This window comes from Sus scrofa, chromosome 13, assembly GCF_054392235.1.
Source record: "Sus scrofa isolate SSC_HxYL_T2T_F1_AM1 chromosome 13, Sscrofa_HxYL_maternal_Yorkshire_Landrace_v2.0, whole genome shotgun sequence".
Lineage (NCBI taxonomy): Eukaryota > Metazoa > Chordata > Mammalia > Artiodactyla > Suidae > Sus > Sus scrofa.
In genome coordinates, this window is record NC_139395.1 from 182,004,893 (window position 1) to 182,028,666 (window position 23,774).

Below are 23,774 nucleotides of genomic sequence, written 5' to 3' on the forward strand. Positions count from 1 at the left end.
CTCAAATGGGTAATTATAAAGTACTAAATCACTCATTAAATTTTGATACAACATTAACTGAGATTACAAATTCTTCTAGAGCTTTCTGATTTTTAATAGATAGCTTTACTTTTTAAAGTTACATAAGATACAAGCTACGTACTGATCCTAAGAGAGTAGGAAATAGTGACCTTATTTATTTTGGGTCCAAGCTTAAAATATATTACTATATGAAGCCCACTGATTAGATATTTACTTATTTATTTTTTTATTCATGTATAAATTACATATGACATATTAATTATGAAAATGATACAATTCTCTTTTTATATCACATTAGTTTTTGGTATGCATAGTTTTTAGTTCTTGAAAATTTTACAGAACTAAGGCTTATGTTTTGTATTACTTATGTTCTCAGAATGGAGTTATCCTGAACCAGAGTATATAACCACTTAGCTTTTAACCACTTGCTTTAGCCACTTTATTTTTCTTTTTGCAAATGAAATTAGATCAGACAAAGCTGTAGTAGAATATTTCTGGCATCAACTTGGCAGAGTCACAGAGAAAAAAATTGAATAAATTACTATGTAAAATAAGATTCCTTTTTCCTATTACTTAACACACAATGCCTGTGAAAACTTTTCAACTGATTTTATCTTATAAAAATTAAATAGGTGTTAATTGGCCATGAGGCAATGTGACAGAAGCAGAATATCCAATATAAAAATCCACTTGGTAATTACTCAGTTTGAAGCTCCAGAACAGAAATAAAATGAAAAAAAAAAATAATAATGAAGAATATAACCAAGAACACATCATTTGGTTTTCTCAAATTTCTGAGATTAGTTTATGTGGTAATTATGCCCCTAAAATGAATCTGGGTTCTTGAGAATGGGATTGAATTTATATGACACAGCATATATTAGAGAAAAGTCTATATTTTTTCTAACCTGAGCCTACTGAAAACAGCAAAGTTAACACTATTATCTTGGAATTTGGATCCCATCTATTTCAACATATGAATATATGTTCGTAAGCATACTTGTGAGCATGTACATATAAAAATGCTAGCTTCTTTAAAGTGAAATTTCATAATAAAAACATTGAAAAAATAATCGAATGGAAAACAATTCTCACCAGTAATATCATGTCCCTGTTAGAAAAAACTAAAGCAAATTAGTAGTTCAGTGCAAATAAACAGGAAATATGCCATAATTTACTCTGAAATTCACATGATAGGTAACTAAAGAGTGAGAATCCATTTTTTCATTTCTTTTTCTCAACAATAAAAATTCTGTTTTAAATGTGCAGAGCTAAATGTTCCCATCATATCCACCCCAAGTAAAACCCAAGGCCTTTCAAGATGATTTGAGAACTCTGTATGCAGCTGCCGGTATGTTTTCATGATTTTTCTTCAAAATGTGTTATATCTCATAATACTATATCATAGGGCAGATTTTATATCATTTAATAACTACTCAAATATTTCTTTCATTTGTAAGTATTTTTTTTCCTCAGAAAGTATAACGTGGTTTTCAACGTGTTATCCAAGCATTTCTGGGTGTCCTCAGGAGCATTTCAGGGGGCCTGCAAGAATGAACTATTTTCTTACTAATACTAAAACTTTATACCTTATCACTCTTGACATCTTATGAATGTACAGTCAAATTTTATAAAGGTTACCAGATGCATAATAATATTAATACAAAGTGTCTGTCAATGTTTGAAATTTTTGCATAATTCAGTAGTGAGAAGTCAAGAGAAATAACTAGATGTGTGTATTGAAAAAAATTCTGACTTCCTACCCAAGGTTCTTAGGGGAAAGATAAAATACAAGAAAGTGTATATTACTATCTCAGCTAAGTCTTTCCTTTCAGACACTATTGAGGATACAAGGATACAAACTGTGGTGCCCTTAAGACAGAATCAAAAGCAGCATGGGAAAATGTTTGATAAATTGTTTTAAGTTTTAAGGCTAAGGATTTTCTCAACTCCTCTGATGTCTCCCCCAGCTTGAGTTTTTAAATACAGAATTAGTTGATAGGAGAAAAGGAATGTATATATGTGTGTGACTGGGTCTCTTTGCTATACTGTAGAAAACTGACAGAACACTGTAAATCAGCTATAATGGAAGAAATAAAAATCATTAAAAAAATAAAAGAGAAAAAAATAATTAGTTGATATAATTTCTATTCCACTCTTCTACCCTGCCCACTGACCACAGAGACGTTCTGCATTTTAAAAATGAGAACAGCAGTCACTCTACATTCATTCAGTGGCACTGAATCAAATATCTATCATGATTCCTTAGTGCAATTACCCTCTACCTAAAGGCAATACCTTTCAGAGGAGCAATTGGAAAGGTTGAATGCATCGAGGCACTGAATGCTAATTTCTGAAATGTGTTAAGTGTGACTAAAGTAACGTGACTGATAAAGTAGATTAACAAGAACGTGGTTATCCAAAAAGAATGCCTTTGCATGCTGCTTTAAATAGTTAACTTGTTTTTCTGAAATAACCATAATCACAGCATGCTAAATCAAATAAATAAGGCGGATGTCTAAACTGAGTAATACTCTTTTTGGTTAGAAAAGAAACAGACTTTGCAAGAATATACAACTTTCCTTATTTATTAAGTACAAGCCTATTGAGACAGAGATTTTATTTTAGTCAAGTCTGCTTCCCAAAATACTATGTCTAAACAATTTCGAGTGATAGTATCATTCACAATCAAGTTTTAAAGATAATTTCAAAAGAGGAATTCTCAAAATATTTTGGGGCAATAGCAGTGTTCCTGCCATAAATACATATTCTCCAAAAGACAACTTAGTATGACAACACTCATTTAATTGTTTCAGTGTGTTTGTTTAAAAAGCAAAATAGCAGTCCTATTACTTTATAACCATACCTCATATTTTAGGGTAAATTATAACATTATTGTACCAAACAAGTCTTATTATAGGAAATTAAATCAAAGATAGCTAAATTATTCTAGAAATGCAGAGGCAAATTACAGCTTCTCAGAAGGAACGGAGGCCCCCATGGATATTTTGAGGAGTTCAAGAAAATACAAGGATGAACACTGAAAAATTCTAACCAGCTATTTATTGGTAGTGAATGATCCCATTTTATTGGTGTGGTTTTTCAGAATCTTCTGGGGATGAAACATAAATGCAAAGATCCTGTTGCACTTTTATTTCACAAATATCAGAGAAATTTTGACACAGAAACAACATTCTTCTACTGAGGTTTAAAAACACATCTTGTGGACCCTTGGGTCCTGACAAAGTAACAATCAGCATAAATGAAGCTCCAAAAGTTAATATAGTCTCCAGAGAGCAGATGATCTAGATTCAAATCAATCTTTCAAGTTCCTACAAGAGGAACTGTTCCTCGGAGTATCCCAGCATAAAGGTTCAGAACCAGCCTCCCCAGAATGTGCCCTTTTGGTATGTGAATTATTTTGAGCCCAAGACAATCCGGACACTGACTCCTCAAGAGAAGCTTCTGCCCCTCCCTTAACTGCTGAGGAGAATTTAAATTGGGGGAGGAGGAGGTCCTTTCCCAGAATGAGAATTATTACCTGAGATAAATTTTATCTGAGTAGCCCATCTATAGGCTGGGCAAACATCTAATTACCCAATATCTACCCTTCTTATCGCCTTGTGAATTACCCTCCTTCCCTTTGAAGTTCCAGGCCCCCTTTCCCACTCCTTAGCTCAAGATGGCTTATATCTGGAGTTCCTATTGTGGCTCAGTGGAAATTAGCCCAACTAGTATCCATGAGGATGTGGGTTCCATCCCTGGCCCCACTCAGTGGGTTAAAGATTCGATGTTGCCACGAGCTGTTGTGTAGGTCAAAGACACGACTCAGACCTGACATTGCTGTGGCTGTGGTGTAGGCCTGTTGCTATAGCTGCAGCTCCCAATCAACCTCTAGCCTGGGAACTTCCATATGCCACAAATGCAGTCCTAAAAAAAAGATGACATATATACCTCATTTTACCTTTTCCTATATATATATGAAATTAAATTGTTTTTATCCTATTAATCTGTCTCCTGTTGATTTGATTATAGACCTGCCAAAATGACCTTTGAAGGGTAGAGAAAAATTCTTTCTCCTTAACACCAGAAATCAAAACTGGTACAAGGATGTTCTCCTTTAAAAATGGGATATGGAATAGTGTTTAGAGCCCAAATGAATTACTGGAAAATTTAATATCTTGAATAAAGGCCTTTTTACCAAATACTTTTTATTAGAACTGTAAATGTTTCTTGGATAAGGTGATTATTGTAACAGGGATCATGCCAGCAAGAATAATACTTTTTATGGAGTATGTTAAAAGCACATACAGAAACAGAGGTTATGAAGAATACCTTTAGAATGCAGAGTAGCAGTGAATAGAATAAAAACATTCTCCTACAGATAACAAATACATTATAATCTGTTGCATATTGTCCCCTGGGATAATAATTTAGTCCTAATAAAAATAATGGTGCAAAATGTTGGCTACTTAATTTTTCCTCATAATCAGAGAACGCACACTAAAAAGCACTATCAAGATTATTTACCCATATTTTACCATTTTATCATGTTTTCAGAGCTATGCAGGAATAGTCCCTGTTCTAAACAATTCAACTAGCTGCAAGATATAAAATTTTCTTATATTTCTTTTGTTCTTAATCTAATGGACTGTGTTCTTAAGAACAGCAACATTTATGGAGAACACAGTTTTAAAAAATACTTAGATCCAGAGTTCCCATTGTGGCTCAGTGGAAATGAACTAGACTAACATCCATGAGGACATGGGTTCAATCCCTGGCCTTGCTCAGTGGGTTAAGGATCCAGTGTTTCTGTGGCTGTGGGGTAGGTTGGCAGCTACATCTCTGATTTGACCCCTAGCATGGGAACTTCAATATGCTGCAAGTGCGGCCCTAAAAAGCAAAAAAAAAGAAAAGAAAAAAGGGAAAAAACATGAAAAAAAAAAAAAAAGAAAAAAACCCAAGATCCATGAACAAAGGCTATCTACTAAAAAGGGATCTAGGAGATCTCCAACTCCTAAATCAACACATCTGGGGATACCTCTGGGACATGGTATTTCTGTCTTTCTATGGTTCTATCACTGTGGCTTTACTTGTAGATGAAACAGTCCTGGCATATTAGGCTCTTTCTCAGAATGTGATATAGATGCCATGTGACAACTTTAGTGGTTTTTAATAGCATTCCTGAGACTGATGACTTTAGAAAAGAATGAGAATTTTTTTTTGTTGTTTTTTAAATGAGGAATAAACTTTTAACATTAAACAAGAAGAGAACAGCCTTCTTTATATATTGCCACTAAAAATGAAAAGGAGAGCAAACTATATAGAAAATAACTGGGCAATTCATGTACCAAAATCTTCACATATTTGTCCACATCTTGACTCACCAATTTCAATTCTAGAAATTTACACTGAGAAGGCAATGACAGAAAGACGTGAACAGTGTATTGAGATGTACATCAAAGTATTGCTAATAATATTAACATATTGAAATTAATAGTATACTGGCTGAATAAATTATCTAAATAAAATGGAGTACTATACATTATTTAATCATATTATAAAAAGAATATTTGATCATGTGGAAAATTCTATATTTTATATTTCAAGTTAAAAAGGGCAGACTACAAAACAACACTGAATTTATATATAAAGAAAATATTGTCCAAATGAAACAGGTTGGGGAGTGAGGGGATGTGCTAGGGGTTTGGGATGGAAATGCTGTAAAACTGGGTTGTAATGATCAGTGAGTTTTATTATAAATGTAATAAAATTCACAAGTAATTAAAAGAATAAATAAAAACAAAGAAAATATTGGATTTATTAAGTAGAAATCATTTTTTTACATCAGTATACACAGGATGATCTTTTTTTTAACTATATGCAGAATTGAAAACTATATATGAAAATACATAGAAAAATATGAAAAGATAAAATTAAAACGTAAAAACTGGTTATCTTTGAGTATTATCATTAGCAATGATTATTATATCTTTATCTTAAAATTTTCCATGAAAAAACAAGTCTCTAACGAAACAGTATTTCAGGGAGTTCCCGTCATGGTGCAGTGGAAACAAATCTGACCAGGAACCATGAGGTTGCTGGTTCGATCCCTGGCCTCACTCAGTGGGTTAAGGATATGGCATTGTTAGGAGCTATGGTGTAGGTCACAGACATGGCTCAGATCTAGTGTTGCTATGACTGTGACGTAGGCCAGAAGCTGTAGCTCTGATTAGACCCCTCACCTGGGAACCTCCACAGGTGCAGCCCTAAAAAGCAAAAAAAAAAAAAAAGCAAAAAAAAAGAAATAGTATTTCAAAGAAATCTGCCAATAAATATGTGAAGAAATAATTCAATCTGAATCAAAGGAATATAAATTAAAACAATTAGATAAAATCCTCATAATTAATAACTATTAAAATAATAATATCTGGTTTTATTAGAAGTATGGTGAAATGTACCTTTAAAGTAGGCACAGGCTCTTTAACAGAGAAAATCCCTGCATCATAGGGAAATGAGGCTCCAACAGTTATGAATACAGATGTATCTTTTATACATTTGTCAAAAAATCTTGAAAAAATAGATTTAATAACAATTGGCCCACTAATTATAGGGTCTGCCTAAAAATATGATACAACTAGAAAATAGAATATATTAAACTACTAAAAGTGAAAACAAACATCATTTATTGGCAGTGAAATATGTTCAAGAGGTATATTGTTAAGATAAAAAGAGTATACAATTTGCATTGAGAATTATCTAATTTTAATTATTCATGCATATGTCTGTATGTATAGGTATACAGAAAAAAATGTAGAAGAACTGACTCACCAAGTTATAAATGTTTTCTGTGGGTGACACAATTATGGATGACTTTTCTCCTTTTTATTGCTTTGTTTTAAAATTTTTTATGATATAGATGATGTCACTCACGTAAACATTAATTTTAAAACATTTTAAAATTAATCTATTTGGACAGAGTACTCAAGATTTATCCAATCTGCTTCCTGATGGTGGCTCAACTATGATAAAAGTATGAGTAAATATAAAAATACCAAGATTTAGACATGTGAGAACTTTGTTGCCTTTTTCAAAGAATCATTAAATCTATGTATGGAATTTCAGCATTAATATCATTACTTACCTTATGAATAGTGATTATCTACTTTCCCAGAATAATTAACAATATTTTACACTTAAAGGATAAGTTCACTTGGGGGGAAATATAACAAAGTGTTTGGGGATGTGATTTCTATTTATTTGCCAGTCAACCTAGTACAAAAGGTTAAACAAAGATAGAATTTTAAAAATGAGTTACTCACCCTTGTTGTGTAAGCAGCTTCTGGGTCATCTTCTAGAACTCGTGAAAGTCCAAAATCAGAAACCTTACACACCAAATTGCTGTTTATCAAGATGTTTCGAGCAGCAAGGTCTCGGTGAACATAGCCCATGTCTGAGAGGTACTTCATGCCAGATGCTATTCCTCGAAGCATCCCTACCAGCTGGATGACTGTGAACTGGGCATCATGTTTCTGAGAAGTATTTCAGATGCACAATTAAGAGGTGCTGTTATTTCCTAAAGATGTATCTTGATTAAAATTTCACATAATGAATTGTAACATGACTGACTACATACATTCTAGTTCTAAGCACATCAGATTAACAAGATACGTGACTAAATGGATATAAGGGGAAAACCAAACAGTATAGTAGCTGCATTATCAAATACTTTGTAGCAAAAAGCAGCCTAATGATCTTTTAATTCCAGCTCAAAACTAAGACTTTTTTGGTCTTTGGATGACAAATTCCTCAAAAACTTTAAGGTCGATATGGATAAATTGACCTTATGTAAAAACAATGGATCCTGTGGCTATTTTAGGTTTTTATTTATTGGTTCGATTTAATGTTTATTCTTACTTCTTGTTTTCCAGACATTTCATTAATTGCTTCAAATAAGGGAGATGGTAAATCTTTAATTACATAATAGTCAAAAGTGTTTACTGAAAACGTATTCTTTTACCCAACCCTTAGTTATAGGTCCAAAAACTGAAAGTAATAGACAAAGTCAAAAAGTCCTGGATTTAGAAAAGTTTCCAGTACATGGATTAGAGACACCCAGTTTATATGATATGTAGATGCATGCATAACTAAAATTTCCCATATAACAATATCTACAAAAATAATTTTAAAGAAATATTTATTATGATTTTAAATAATATTTATTATAATATTTTAATTACTTGATTTGAAAAGTGTTTGTTTTAGAAATATGTTTGTGAAAATAATTGCTGCTAAAATTTTCATTTGGTCTGTGACATTAAAATAAATAATATAATTTCTTATTCATAGAAAACTAGAATTCTTCTCCACGATTATGAATTATAAGCTATATCTTATCTGTCTATCTATCCCTATCTTTATAGTGCCGAAAGCTCCTTGAGGACAGGATCTATGTATTTATTTATTTTTTTATCATTGTTGATTGGCAGTGTCTTATATTTCATAAAACTTCTAAATTTCTTTGAATGTAATTTGTTGAAATTACTGAAGTATAAATTTTCTAAATGTAGAAGTTTGAAATTTATATATAAATATATCTTATAAATGTAGATATATATGCTATGATATGATAAACTATATATAAATACATAATATATATAATAAAATTATATCTCTGGATTGAGATTACTTTGGCAATCTAGCACATGCTTAGTTTCTGAGTGAACAGTACCATGTGAGAGAGATAAGGTCTTCTATCTTATAGTAGATGGAGGTTGTATTAAATAAAAGAAAGAATGTTTATGTCTATGTCAATGTTATTTATATCTTACTTTAGAATTTTTAAATTTGTTTTTTAACTTATGTGAATCTTGTCAGAGAAAAAGGCTGAAGAAAACTGCACAAATTTATTTTTAAAATATAAACCATCAACATTTTGGATGCTGTGAGATAAGGATACAATTTATATATATAGCTTATCATATCATAACATATATACCTACATTTATAAGATATATTTACATATAAATTTCAAACTTTTACATTCAGAAAATTTATATTTCAGTAATTTCAACAAATTACATTCAAAGAAATTTAGAAGTTTTATGAAATATAAGACACTGCCAATCAACAATGATAAAAAAATAAATAAATACATAGATCCTGTCCTCAAGGAGCTTTCGGCACTATAAAGATAGGGATAGATAGACAGATAAGATATAGCTTATAATTCATAATCATGGAGAAGAATTCTAGTTTTCTATGAATAAGAAATTATATTATTTATTTTAATGTCACAGACCAAATGAAAATTTTAGCAGCAATTATTTTCACAAACATATTTCTAAAACAAACACTTTTCAAATCAAGTAATTAAAATATTATAATAAATATTATTTAAAATCATAATAAATATTTCTTTAAAATTATTTTTGTAGATATTGTTATATGGGAAATTTTAGTTATGCATGCATCTACCTGTCGTATAAACTGGGTGTCTCTACTTTAACCCATGTACTGGAAACTTTTCTAAATCCAGGACTTTTTGACTTTGTCTATTACTTTCAGTTTTTGGACCTATAACTAAGGGTTGGGTAAAAGAATACGTTTTCAGTAAACACTTTTGACTATTATGTAATTAAAGATTTACCATCTCCCTTATTTGAAGCAATTAATGAAATGTCTGGAAAACAAGAAGAATAAACATTAAATCAAACCAATAAATAAAAACCTTCCTCTTCCTCTTTATAGTCCCCAATAAATTAAGTTTTCAAAACTTTATCTAATTGCTTGGCACAATGTTGAAGGTGGTATCTATCATTTTCAGCAATTTATTCTATAATTATTTATGTGTAAAGACAAAGATAGGGTAGAGATATGTGAATGTGTGCAAAACTTTAGACTTACACGTAAGAAACTGTCCAAGGATCCATTCTCCATGTATTCTGTGACAATCATAACTGGTTTACCTAGATATATAGTAAAAATAAATGTATAACCAATAATACAGTTTAACAAATGTCATACAATGAACATGTATAGTACATTTTGATACACCTAAAGAATTAAAAATGTACACGTTTTCTCTATCCCCCAAATTTTACAAAGTTTCAATGAAAAGCTAGCTTTCAACAGAAAATAAAAGTAAAATAAAAATGATGGAAGAAGATTGGCTTTAAGAACAAGGGTTTATAACCCAAGATATTTAAACTGGCTTATTTGGCATGGTTTTCCTTGAATACAAACCATGCTCCTTCATTATTCTAATTGCATTTTAGCTGATCTACAAAATCAAGTATTTCTGTTGTCAAGCCCAATATAGAGTGAGTAATTCCACAATAATTTATATTTTCTCCAGATTTTTACAGAGCTACATGCTAGGTGTTTTATGCTAGCTTAGTCTGAAGCAAGTCAAAGTCCTTACCTTCATCTGTCCTACATGCTAACTGAAAAAAACAATTAAGACTAATAACTTGGAGTTCCCATCATGGTTCAGCAGTTAACAAACCCAAGTAGCATCCATGAGGAAGCAGGTTCGATCCCTAGGATCCCTAGCCTCATTTAATGAGTTAAGGATCCAGCGTTGCTGTGGCTCTGGCGTAGGCTGGCGGCTATAGCTCTGATTTGACTCCTAAGCCTGGGAACCTCCATATGCCACAGGAGCGGCCCAAAGAAATAGCAAAAAAGACAAAAAAAAAAAAAAAAAAAAAAAAAAAAATTAAACTTGTTGGTAGTAACTTGTAAAAACCATTTTGGAAATATGTGGCCTTAAATACCATTAAATATTTTAACAAGCATTTATTAAATGTATCTACACAGTACTTAGCATGAGCATGATGCTGCTTTAATTATTTTATAGATACTAACTTATGAATTATCATTATTTCCACTTTTTACAAGAAGAAACTGAGATATAGGGAGGGTAGTTAACCTAATATTACACATTTAATAGAGCCAAAGTGAATAAGTTATATTAACTTGCAACATGAGTATATTATGCTGTTACTTTTAAAAATGTACATGCAGGGAAACATTTATAATATGAAAAAGCATGTACACATAAGCAGGGCACAAAATTTTTTTCTTTTTTATGTGTTCTTTGTATATTCATGGTTTGTGTGCAGTTTGATGTCAGAAAATAGCTTTCTTTTTTTGTTTTTCCTTTCATAGGTGAAAACTCTCAATTGTTGTGAAATATAGTTTAGTATGGTTTGTGAAGGTTATACTTACTGCATTTAGTACTTTAATATATCCCAAGCTGTATTCTTATTTATTAAGAGGTGAGAAAATTAATTAAATTCTATAAAATATCTCAGAATTTCGCATATGTAAAATCAACTGACACATCAATTTTTGGTTCATTAAGACTTTGATTTAAATATATACTTTGGGTAATATATCAAACATATGTCTGAAAAGTTGTTTTAGCCAAAACTTGAGCCTCCAGACTTGCTTCCTCGAAATTTTAACTAAACTTTGATTTGACACTATTCAGAACAAAAAGGAAGATTCAACATTTCCTTGGAAACTTCTATCTCTCCTGAACTGGTAAACCAAATGCCTAAGGACTGGTCCCAGAGAACTAATCCAAAATGGAATTAATGAACAAACTAATAAATGAATGAAATTCTGAATATGCATGTTTTTCATAAATTACTATGTTTCTGTTTCTTCCTTAATACATTACTTGCAAGAATAATATGCTAGTGAAACTAAATGCAGCCCTTGAATGTAGTCAGATACATTGCTTCATACAGCCAACTCTCAACAACAGTGGCCAGTTACTGTGTTTGTATACTACCCAGACCTTTGCTTATCACTCTTTTCCTTCTGGCTCCCAGCCTTATGGCCATTTCATTTCTTGTTAGCATGTCTAGTAAAATGTTTGGCAAGGGAAATAAAAGTAGCTGAAAAATCAAACCAGTCAATTAAGCCAGAGCCCCATGACCATTCAGAAATCAGATCAGGCTGTATTTAGCTCTATAATTTAGGTATTTGTAAACACATCAGTTAAGATGGGCAAGTTTGAAAATGTGTTTTGCATTAAGTTCAAAGATTCAGCAAACCCAAACGTAGAGACAAAGAGTAAACGGAATCACAAATATTCTACCTTGGAAAGCACTATCTTCACTTACTTTTCCTTCTGATTTTGATTATGGTAAAGAAGGTTAAAGGAAAAGAGACTCTGTAATAGTGATGAGAACTACTTCTAACATGTATTGAATGTATTTGGAAATTATTTTTAAAATACCAGCTTATCTGCACATAATGCAATGTATTTCTATCAAAGTTTGCATGGTCTTTCATGTGTATTTTGATTTAGAAATGACATTATAAGCTTCCTTAAGAGCCTATATCATTCACTGCCCTCAGAGATCTTTAAATACACCTGAATATACTTAGTACAGTCAATGAAATTACTGTTGTTTGGCTGAAATGAAACTCCATCAAAACTCAGCAAAAACAAAATGTGCAGTGGAATTTTGCTTTTGTTCTTAAGTTGATTTATGAGTATAGATAAAATCATGATCCTTCATTATTAAAGGGTTAAGGGAAGCACATCATTCCCTTACAATCAGTTCATTTCCCCAACGGCTCAGAGATATTACTAATCATTTTGCTTACTGACAGAAGAAATACGATTCAAAATGTCTAAGAATTCCAGGTTCAGTACTATCTGTTTCACCACCTTCTTAATCACATTTTCTACCAAAAGAAAAAGAGTAGGACAATGTGATAAAAATATAGCCATTAATTTTTTATTGCAATTAATAAATAAATGTTGGTCTTAAATTATTTTCATTCAATCATAAAAAATGTGTATCAATAATTTAAATGTTACAAATTATTGAAACTTAATTCATTTCCAAAGGAAGTGATATTAACTCCTGTTAACAGTAACTGTGTCTTATACACTCTGTCTCATTTGCAAGATTTATACACACTCTCAGAACATGAATGTGATTTACAAAATCAAAATCTTTGACCTTAGCAGTCAGTACTCATTATTAGTATCATGTAATCAGAATCAGGGTGGAAGTAAAAAGCATAAACAGGAGAAGGAAAATTGAAGAAAATTGACAAAATATGCCTCACTATTCTCAGGAAATAAGTTTGGCTCACCTTTGATTAGAAAGAAACTGTTTTGGCTATAGATTTCCATGTACTCTAACTGATGGGTAGAAATATTATAATGAAGTGAATTAGAGTATTTTTCTGCAGGTTTCCCATTGAATCATATAAAACTAAAGGACAATCTGTTCTAAATTCCATTTTAATCAAGACATTATTTGTATTAAGAATGATTCCTCTTATATCCACTAGTCTATGAGTTAACAAGGGCAGGAGCCAACCCTGTTTTGTCCCTGGTTCTAAATCCAGTACCAGAGTGCCAGTGAGAATTGATCATACCACATCTATTATTTCAGTCTGGCTGGCTAAGGATAGTCTCTTACTTCAAAATCAGACTAAGAAGTACTTTCTCCAACTCTTCCTTAACCAATATACTCTATTAATCTTACAACATCAACTACTTTACATTCAGATGAATTTAAAATTTTTAAATTTACTTATGCCTAATTTGAAACAAAATTTAATACTTTATTTATTTATTTATTTATTTTAGGGCTGCACGTGTGGCATATAGAGGTTCCCAGGTGAGGGGTCGAATCAGAGCTAAGCTGCCAGCTTACGCCACAGGCACAGCAATGCTGGATTTGAGCCGTGTCTGTGACCTATACCACAGGTCATGGCAATGCTGGATCTTAAACCCACTGAGCAGGGCCAGGGATGGAACCCACATCCTCATGGATACTAGTCAGGTTCTTAATCCAGAGGCCCACAATGGAAACTTCAATTTACTTAAGACAGGAACAATATTTCTACTATCCCTTATTCCATTTGAGATGATTTGTGTAAGTGAAATAACAATTAATGAAAATAATACTCTAAATGTGCTGTTTGATTTTATAAGGAGAGCCTAGCTTCTTTCTTTCTCAAACTTCCTACAATTGCACTTATTTTCTTGTCTAATTTCAAGAATTAAGACATTAGATCTAATGATAAACTGAAATGATCACAGCAGACTTGTTTCTACTTTAAAAGAAATGCTTTCATGGTTTCACTCCAGAATATATATTTGTAGGCTTGTTTGTTTTGTTTTGGGGGTGTTTATATCCATTTATTAGGCATACACATTGTCTATGAATGATGTGTTAAGAAAAAAAAATTTAATTAAAATGTTTATTTTTGCATCTATTGAGATTAACTTTTTCTTTTTGGTTTATTAAGTTTGTGAATTTCTTGAATGATTAAATATTGAACTGCTTAGAATACACTAAACTTGGGTGTGATACAGTATCTTCCTAAAATACATTTCTAGTTATGGTTTCATAATTATTCCAGTGTTATTTGAGTTTCTGTTTATGTGTTACACTAATGTCTTATTTTCCTTTCTGATAATCTTGTACATTTTGCTATTAAGATATATCGTATGCTAGGGCTGTTTCTTTTTCTCCCTTTCTTCAAGAGTTTGTATAAGACACGAATTACTCAGATAGTTATGAAACAAGTGTATAATTGTATTTCTTCTTCCTTTAGGAGAGTTATTGTAGATTTAAACTAGCACTCTGTTAAAAGACAATCTTCAGACACGTACAACTCATGCTGTAACACATTTTGTAACTGAACTGAATCTTTCAAAAAATCAAAACCTTTCCTATCTAAATGATTTGGGGAAACACACAGTAACACATTCTTCTGTAATTCATCCGTGGCAAATTTAACAAAGAGACATAGGTGGACAATGTTGAGGAAATAAGGAAAGTTTCCTGCCTAATTTTTTTTCTCTAATATATTGATTAATTACTAGTTTGGTTGATAATGGGGACTTAGAGATATTTTCAACTTACCAAATTAGTCTTGGATGCATAACTTGTTTCAGAGTTTTTAAAATTTATCATATATTATCCTTCAAATTAGTAATGAAATATGTGTGTGTGTGTATAACATATATATTGTCTATGAAAAATATGACATGGAGTGTAGAACCCTTGGGACAAGTGCCAAAGAAAAATTTTAGAGAGAGGCAAACAAGAAATAGAAATAATTTGGCACTGTCACTAAAGAATGATGTCTTATTTCAGTAATATTTCCCTATCATATGTGCAGACATTGCAAACGATTAAGTTTTTGGTGTACAGGGGACACTCACACCAAAATAGAAATGTTTTCAGTATGAGAAATCCTCTTAATGTTCTGCCCATGACTTTCCTCAATAATACAAAGTTACAGTTAAGTAACATTTTTAAAAATTTTTACAAAATAACCCATTCCTAAACAACAAAGAGCACATCAATCCCATATAATTCCTTCTATTTTACTAGGTGAAAAATGACCAATGGAAAGTCTTCTTGGATGAAGTCTGAATGTCTTTTGACTAATGGTGTGATGGCAGAAATATCAAACATTTGCTAAAACCAAGTACCATCTTTTTGAACTTCAACTAAAATTGATAACACATGTTAGTGCCAAGTTCAGAGCAGGATTGTGCCCCTAGCCTTCTGCTACTTTGAAGATCAGAGACTCTCTCACCTTCTCTTATTTAAGATCATCAGGCTCAAAACCATTAAAACTGTTTATGGCTCAATTGAAATAAATGAAAATATAATGATTGAATAAAGGGTTTTCTCTATCTTAAAAATGATACATTATAATAGACTTAGTGTTTCAGAGCACATAGTCCATAGCAATAATAAAAAAAAAAAAAACTATCTTTGAGCAAAAAAAAAAAAAAAAATTGTTTTCAAGTCTTCCACACTCAATTAACTGGTAAAATTTTCTTAAACTCAAGCAGAAATAGTACTTTAGCTTTGCATAGTCCTATTCCACCTACCAATATATTCCTATGGAATCTTATTTGCTCTTAAAAGGATCTGGGAATAATAAAATAGAACTGCTAATTCCAAGTCACAAGTGAAGAGAGTAATCTCTAGAAGTGGTTTGATTTGTTAGATGTCCCACAACTAGCAAAGTTGAGTCAGAACCTGAACTCTGAACCTCTGATTCTTTTTTTTTAATCATTTATATATATATATAAATATATTTCCTACTGTACAGCATAGTGACCCAATTACACATACACCTATACATTCTTTTTTCTCACATTACATGTTTCATCATAATTGACTAGACAGAGTTCCCAGTGCTACACTGCAGGATCCCATTGCTAATCCATCCCGAAGGCAACATTCTGCATCTATTTATCCCAATCCCTCCCAGTCTCTCCCCTTCCCCCTCGGCAACCAGGAGTCTATTCTCCAAGTCCATGATTTTCTTTTCTGTGGAAAAGTTCCTTTGTGCCATATATTAGATTCCAGATATAAATGGTATCATATGGTATTTGTCTTTCTGGGCCTAATCTCTAAAATATACAAACTTACATAACTCAAACAGCAAAAAAGCCGACAACCCAATTGAAAGATGGGCAAAGAACCTGAATAGACATTTTTCCAAGGAAGATAGACAGATGGCCAACAAGTACTTGAAACAATGCTCAACATCACTGATTATTAGAGAAGTGCAAATCAAAACCACCATGAACCTCTGATTCTTAATCCAGATACCAATATGCATTTTCTTCCTTAAATAGTTTGTTCATTAAATTATAAGCTCTGTTTCTCACAACTCTAGTTGTATGCATGCATGTGGGTCTGTGTATGTGTGTCTGAACTTTGCAGGTAGATTATTTTAGCAGTCATATAGCCTCAGGAAACAAAGATAATAAGAGAAGTGGAGTAAATAACTTCTTTTGGTGACAGTATTGCCTGCTTACATGTTAAATGCAAAATACTAACTTTATTCTAAGACATTTCTATTTCCTCTCAGATATATAGGGTGCTAGACTTAGAGATTTTAAATATGCCACTAAAAGAGTTCAAAATCTAATTCTAGGTCTGCTCCTCTATTATGTTTGCACTGTATGAGATGACTGGGATTTATACAGTCAGATTTGGCAGTCTCTTACATGCTTATTTGACTAGGGAGAGATATCAAATTTAGAACTTTGACTCTAAGAATAAGGCAGTTGTAATTCATATTAGAATGTTAGAGACTCAAACTTGAATAAGATGTTTAATGTATAATACCTGCAACTTTCAAAGGTTATTTTTAACACATTTTCCCCTGCATTTTGGTCTTGGGTTTGTTTTACGAATTTCTTTGTCAAATGATCATAATTCATATTTGATTATTCCAGTTTTATATCTAAGAAAAATCTGCCACAATAATGATGGTTTAATTTTATTTTATTTAAATGAATTTATAGAAAACAGCTAGCAAAATAAAACAAGTTTTTTTAAAACACTGGAAACAGAAAAAATCAACACAAGTTTTATAAAATATAGGAGACCATCAGTAAACCTCAATCTAAACAGCTATTTAGTTTGATAGTCATTTATGTCTTATTTATTCTTATTTGTGGGTGTTGGAGAAGTTAGGTGCTAATTCTACCCAGGCTAAAGTGCATTTTCTCCATCACTCCCTGAGTGAAGCTACTACCAGTTACACAACTGCACTTCTTTGAAACATGCATTCAGTTTAATGAACTGACATTGAAGACATATTGGTAGAAGGCACTGTTATTTTCTTCATACATTCATTCAATCAATCAATACACCCATGGATCAATCTTTTATTCATTAATGTTGGTAAATGAAGTCCCTACCTTGATCCAGGTTCTATTTAGTCACTGATTATCAAACAGCATGGTTTCTTGCCTTTATGAGAGTTTACATTTTGTCTTAGGTTTTGTCTTACATTTTGTCTTAACAGGCTTATTAATTACCTCCAGAAAATTTTATAGCTTGATGGATAATCAAATTATTAGGGAGAAAAAAATATCAAGATATAAAAGAATAAGTAGAATACAAGAATTAAAAAAAAACCACGTTTCGTCCAAGGCCAAGAACAGAGGTGAAAGTAACAGACTGAATTCCCAATGTCAGCTTTAGAACTTTCTACTTGTTAAGAGACTTATACTTCATCTACCATTATTGTTTGCTCAAATGTAAAATTATCATATCTAATCCACAGCATAATCATAAGTATAAGCAAAATTTGTAAAACAATGTTTGGCATATAACAACTCAAAAAAGAGAACTTTTGAAAATTGAGAATTAAAGGAAGAATGGGTACATAAGTACAAATGAGTTTCCTTTCCCAATGGGGCTCAAGATCTGAAGGACAACCACTTGGTAAGAATGATATGGAGGAAAATAAATGGTTAATTGACTTTTAAAACCTCTGTGAAAAATGATTTTATAATTCTAAGGATATTAGGTAGGATAGTCTATAGATATGGTCTTGCCCTAAAGGAACAAATACACCATAGATTTTTTCCAATCCTTAGTACTACTAAGTATTGTGGGGTTTTTTGGTTTTGTTTTTCAGTTTTTTTGTTTGTTTCAGTTTTTCTTTTTAGGGCCATACCTGTGGCATACTGAAGTTCCCAGGCTAGGTGTCAAATCCCAGCTGCAGCTTATACCACAGCCACAGAAACTCAGGATCCAAGTTGTATATGCCACCCACACCACAGCTCACTGGCTACGCTGGATCCTCAACCCACCGAGTGAAGCCAGGGATCAAACCCACATCCTCATGGGATACTAACTGGGTTCATAACCTGCTGAACCACAATGGGAACTCCCTACTAAATGTTTTTATCATTAATTTAAAAAAATTAAACAAGACATTTTTCATCAGAAAATATTTTACTGTTACTACTAATGTGGCCTAATTTTTAGGAGTATAGAGGGAAAATATGGTTCTTTGAAGACAAAGTGGACTTACAGTTTTTTACAGTTAAGTTCTACATTGTCAAGTTCTTACCCTCACTTATTATATTAAACAACTCTAAAGGAAATCAAAGTGTATTTCAATTATACCATGCTCTTGTGAGTAAGGAATTGTCTTTTTAGTCACACTAAAATGAGAATAGGTATTAGCACCATTTGGAAAGTGTTCCATGTAACATTAAAGAAAAATATCATTGTGAAAAATATAATGTGTAATGTCTGTTGGTAACAATAGAATATGTAAATGCGGTGCCAGTAAAATACCCCCTAAAGGATGCCAAATTCTCTGCCATATGCTGTCTTTCACTCTAAGAGGTTTGCTGCCAATTTAGCTTATTCTTCATCCTGTGCTCCAAACTCTTGAGAAAGAAAAAAAAAAATCTCAGAGCATTCTCAAGAGGTTTTCATTGGGATTGGAGCCAAAAATCACATATCTGCCTTTTGAGCCTGACTGGAGAAATCATCTTGGAAATAAGTTTAGGTCTCTATCAGGCTGTGAGCCAGAGCTTCCCCAGAGCAGTGAAGAATCCATCTGGGACTGTAGATCAGCATTATTGGAAATCCACAGAGAGCTGAGACAAGGGATGGGGTCTAATGTGATCCCAATCTTTACAGCTCAGAAGCACTCCCAAAAGTCCCATAATTCTCCTAAAGCCAAAGGGGGTAAAGATTTGGAAGCTTAAATGAAGCCGGTGAACAATAAAAGAAAAGGCAGCTAGCTGGGAGTTCCCAGAAATTTCTGTCAAAACTGAATTGTTGTTTTTCCTTGCTACTCTATGTAACAGAAAATTCTACACAACACTTAACCTTTTTTTTTTTTTTTGTCTTTTGAGGGCCGCACTCGTGGCATATGGAGGTTCCCAGGCTAGGGGTTGAATCTAAGGTGTAGCTGCCTGCCTACGCAACAACCACAGAAATGCCAGATCTGAGCCGTGTCTGCAACCTACACCACAGCTCACTGCAACATGGGATCCCTAACCCACTGAGCAAGGCCAGGGATCAAACCAGCATCCTCATGGATTCCAGTCAGGTTTGTTAACCACTGAGCCGCGACGGAAACTCCAACTTAACTAATTTTTTTAATCAGCATGTCTTAATACAGTCTAATGTTTAACTTCTAAATTTTTTAAGTCTTTGAAGATCTAGAATAGCACTGTCAATATAATGTTATTTAAATATTTTTGATCTCTTATCAAAGAAATACATGTTAAAATGTCTTTTTGGGGGGATAGGGTGGGCCTCAGGACTAACAGGTACTTATGAAAAAAAGACCAAAATTCTTAAATTATTGACTTTAGGTTTATACAACTTCTGCTTAACATACACAGAATCAGTCTTGCGACTTACTTTTAGTAACAACTCCCTCCAGTCGAATGATATTGGGATGGTCAAATTGCCCCATAATGCTTGCTTCTCCTAAGAAGTCTCTCCTCTGCTTTTCTGTGTAGCCCACTTTCAGGGTCTTGATAGCCACTGAAATCTCTTTTTTTGAAGGAAGTTTTAAGCGACCACTGCAGACCTCTCCAAATTCACCTGTTAGAATGCAGAAAAACAAAACAACAAGAAAAGGTAAGGTATTACATTATAAAAAATAAATCATCAATAGAGACAAACTTTTCTCTCAATAATTCCATTCAATAATAGTAATATCTGCAGCTAGGGTGTTATTTAGAATTTAGGGTGTTATTTAGAAGTTGAAGTCAGAGCTGCAGCTGCCAAGCTCGGACACAGCACAAGCAACACCAGATCCCGGCTGCAAGTGTGAACTATGCGGCATCTTGCAGCAACACTGGACCCTTAATGCACTGAGTGAGGCCAAGGATCAAACCCGTATCTTCAAGGCGACTATGTCAGGTCCCTAACCCTCTGAGCCACAACGGTAATGCCTCAGCGATCTTTTTTACATCAAAAGAAGAATATGTCAGAGTTCCCTTTGTGGCTCAGAGGAAACAAATCTGACTAGCATCCATGAGGACACAGATTCAATCCCTGGACTTGCTCATTGGGTTAAGACTTTGGCATTGCCCTGAACTGTGGTGGATGTCACAAATGTGGCTCGGATCCCACGTTGCTGTGCCTATGACGTAGGCCAGCAGCTAGAGCTCCAATTTGACCCCTAGCCTGGAAACCTACATATGGCACAGGTGCAGCCCTAAAAAGACCAAAAAAAAAAAAAAAGAATATAACATTATATATGTGTGAGCATTAGGAGGAGAAGTTATGATGCAAAGTAAATCATAATTAGAATCCATAAGCAAGAGTTATGGTTTCTTTCTTTATGCATGGTTATCAGAACATCTCCAGAGAACTCCACTTTGTGTAAACATTAAGTTTGGATAAAACATAAGGAGGCATCCATAATGAATTTTCATTTTCTGAAAAAAGTTCTTCCATTATCATGAGTCAATATGGTGTAATGGATCATGTTTTAAATTTGGATGTCATGACCATTTATTCTTAAGTGACAAATCACTTGCCAGTTTACAAGGCAGACAGTACAGAACTATGAGACAGAGCATGGATTCTGGAGCTGGACTGTCTAGGGTCTAATTCTGCCTCTGTCATTCATTCTTTGTGTGATTTTGAGTGACTTTCTTAACCTCTCTTTTATCTTTGTCCCCTTATCTCTCACATAGGGACACCAATTATGTATATTACATAAGATTTTTTGTGTGTGTGCAGTTAAAGGAATTAATGTTTGTAAAGCATGTAGAATAGTGCCAGATACACAGTAATTGACATGTAAGTATTAGTCACTATTTCCTCTCTGAGTTCAGACGAACCTTCAGAAGGATAAATTATTTATCTAATTCTTAAGATTTAGATCAAATTGAAGAATAAATATAAAAGTGCTTCTTAAAATGTCAAATTCTATATTAATGTAAAAAGAGATGGTGGTGATGACAAGGTTAATGTCATATTGGACTAGTATTTGTGAAGGTAAGCATGTTGTGAAAATACCTTTCTAGGGAGATCAAGGGGAAGAGTTTGAATTTCAAGTAAACCAATTAATGTTTTTTCCTTTGTTCTCAGTGGGATAGCTGGATAAATGAACATGTTATCTACCTTCTAAGTTCAGAAAATGGTGTTTCAATAAAGCTAGTATTTAAAAATCACAACATTTAGAAATGCAATTATTTTACTCAATAAATACTAGAAATGGTCCACATACTTTATACAAGACATAGAAATGTCAAATAATTCAATTCTCTTTATAAACTCCTCTTAAAGGAACAGAGTTGGAAAAATTAACAAAGACTAGGCAAACACAGTGCCTGATCTCCTCATCAAGCACGATCTTAGTCAATTAACTTTCTGCCTATAAGAAAGAAAATTTAGGTCCTGTCATTTCTAAATACAAGCACAGCTACAAGAAGATCATTTGAGAAGACATACTTGATTTTTAAAAATTCATTAAATGCAGCAGCTTTTATTTGCCCTTTGAAATAAAGTATGCTTTTAGGAGAATAGGAGCACTGTATTTCAGTACACTGATTTAAGGTACACAGTGCACAATTGCTCAAAATATAATTTCTTACTCACATTAATTTCATTTAAACCAAAGGAAAACATGTACTTGTGTTTAAGTAGAATGACCCTCTGCTCTAGCCTCAAAGCCCATTCTCCTTCCACTCTTTTAATAAGAGAAGAATAATAAAAATACATATTGAACAAAGCTATTGTGTAAGCTAAGCACTATGTATGAATTATCTCAAGTAATCCTCAAAAATATCTTAGAAGCAGCTATTGTGATCATTAGGGTTTAGCCTAGTCTTTGAAATTGGGAAAATACAAGATTCAAATTTTGATTTCCTAATTAGTAACTGTGACCATGGCCCTTTCAAATTTTATGAGGAAAATCCATAACATTTCATGAGGAATTTTATTTCCCCGTCTGGAGAAATGGAGAGAATAATACCAGCTTAAAAGGTTAATAAAATTAATACCATGTGAACGTCTAGCACAGAATAGAAATTAATTATTATTATTTTTTTGGACATTATTTTTTAAAAATTAGAAAGGATATAGGAATTGGGTAAGAGTATAAATGAAAGAAGGGTGGATTGTTATTGGACTGTAACTGAAGTTGTAGAAATGGATACATATAGGTTCATTATACTATTATGCAAGCTCATCTATTTTTGTATGTATTTCAAATTTTACAAAATAAAATGTTAAAAATTTGATATCTTTCAAAATCTTGATTTCATATTCTATCTTGGTAATGACAGGTCATTTAAAGGCTAATGAAGATGGACTAGAACTGGGTGTATATATAAGATTGAAATCTTCCAGGAGAAGCATAACCAACCTTGAAGATAAATGTATTTGCAAACAAAATAGGCAGAGTTTTATAGCCTTTAGTGTGGCAAATGAGAACACTGGCTGCAAAACCCTGAAAATGGGGCATATATCTAATTTTTTACAAATATGTTTGAAGAGAGAAAGGAAAAAGAGAATTTGTCCTGATATTTAATGAGCATCAGGGGTTGTTAAGTGATTCAGTACAGATGGCCTTTTCCTTTATCTCATTGATCAGATGCCATTTTTAATGAGGATGTTTCATTTCACACCACTAGCTCTAGATATCTGGCTTTGTCAGTAACGTCTGTATATATAAACTTTTACTAATGCAGAGGGCCCTAGATTTCAAAGTCATAATATGTGTGTCTGGCCTTTTGGACCTTGGCCGACTGTAAGTGGGTTTTCTTCTTCTCATTACATTCTCCAGTTGAGTGTAAAGTCCTAGGCTGCATATGCTACTGCAGCTTCCATGCTGGGGAACAGTGCACTCTTGTGGGGCAACATTAAAACCTGCATGACTAATACCCTCTGCAGCATTGAGCAGTTGGCCAAGCAGAACCATACAACTGAAAGAGAGTGATCGATATATACATCTGG

At 32.8% G+C, this 23,774-nt stretch overlaps 1 protein-coding gene across 4 annotated transcripts in view; it reads right to left on the minus strand.

Annotated features, from left to right (window-relative positions):
• The window catches only part of EPHA3 (EPH receptor A3), a 351,064-nt gene that overhangs the window by 36,239 nt on the left and 291,051 nt on the right, over positions 1–23,774 (minus strand). For 2 of the 4 annotated variants that reach the window (XR_014822332.1, XR_014822333.1), the window contains exons 11-13: positions 20,220–20,405; positions 9,811–9,989; positions 7,344–7,967 (exon numbers count right to left, since the gene is read on the minus strand). Coding sequence is in view for 2 of the 4 variants with exons in the window: in XM_021068363.2 (XP_020924022.1) it covers positions 7,344–7,553; positions 9,928–9,989; positions 20,220–20,405 (458 nt within the window). In the remaining 2 variants the exon portion in view is untranslated. 4 annotated transcript variants of the gene reach the window in all.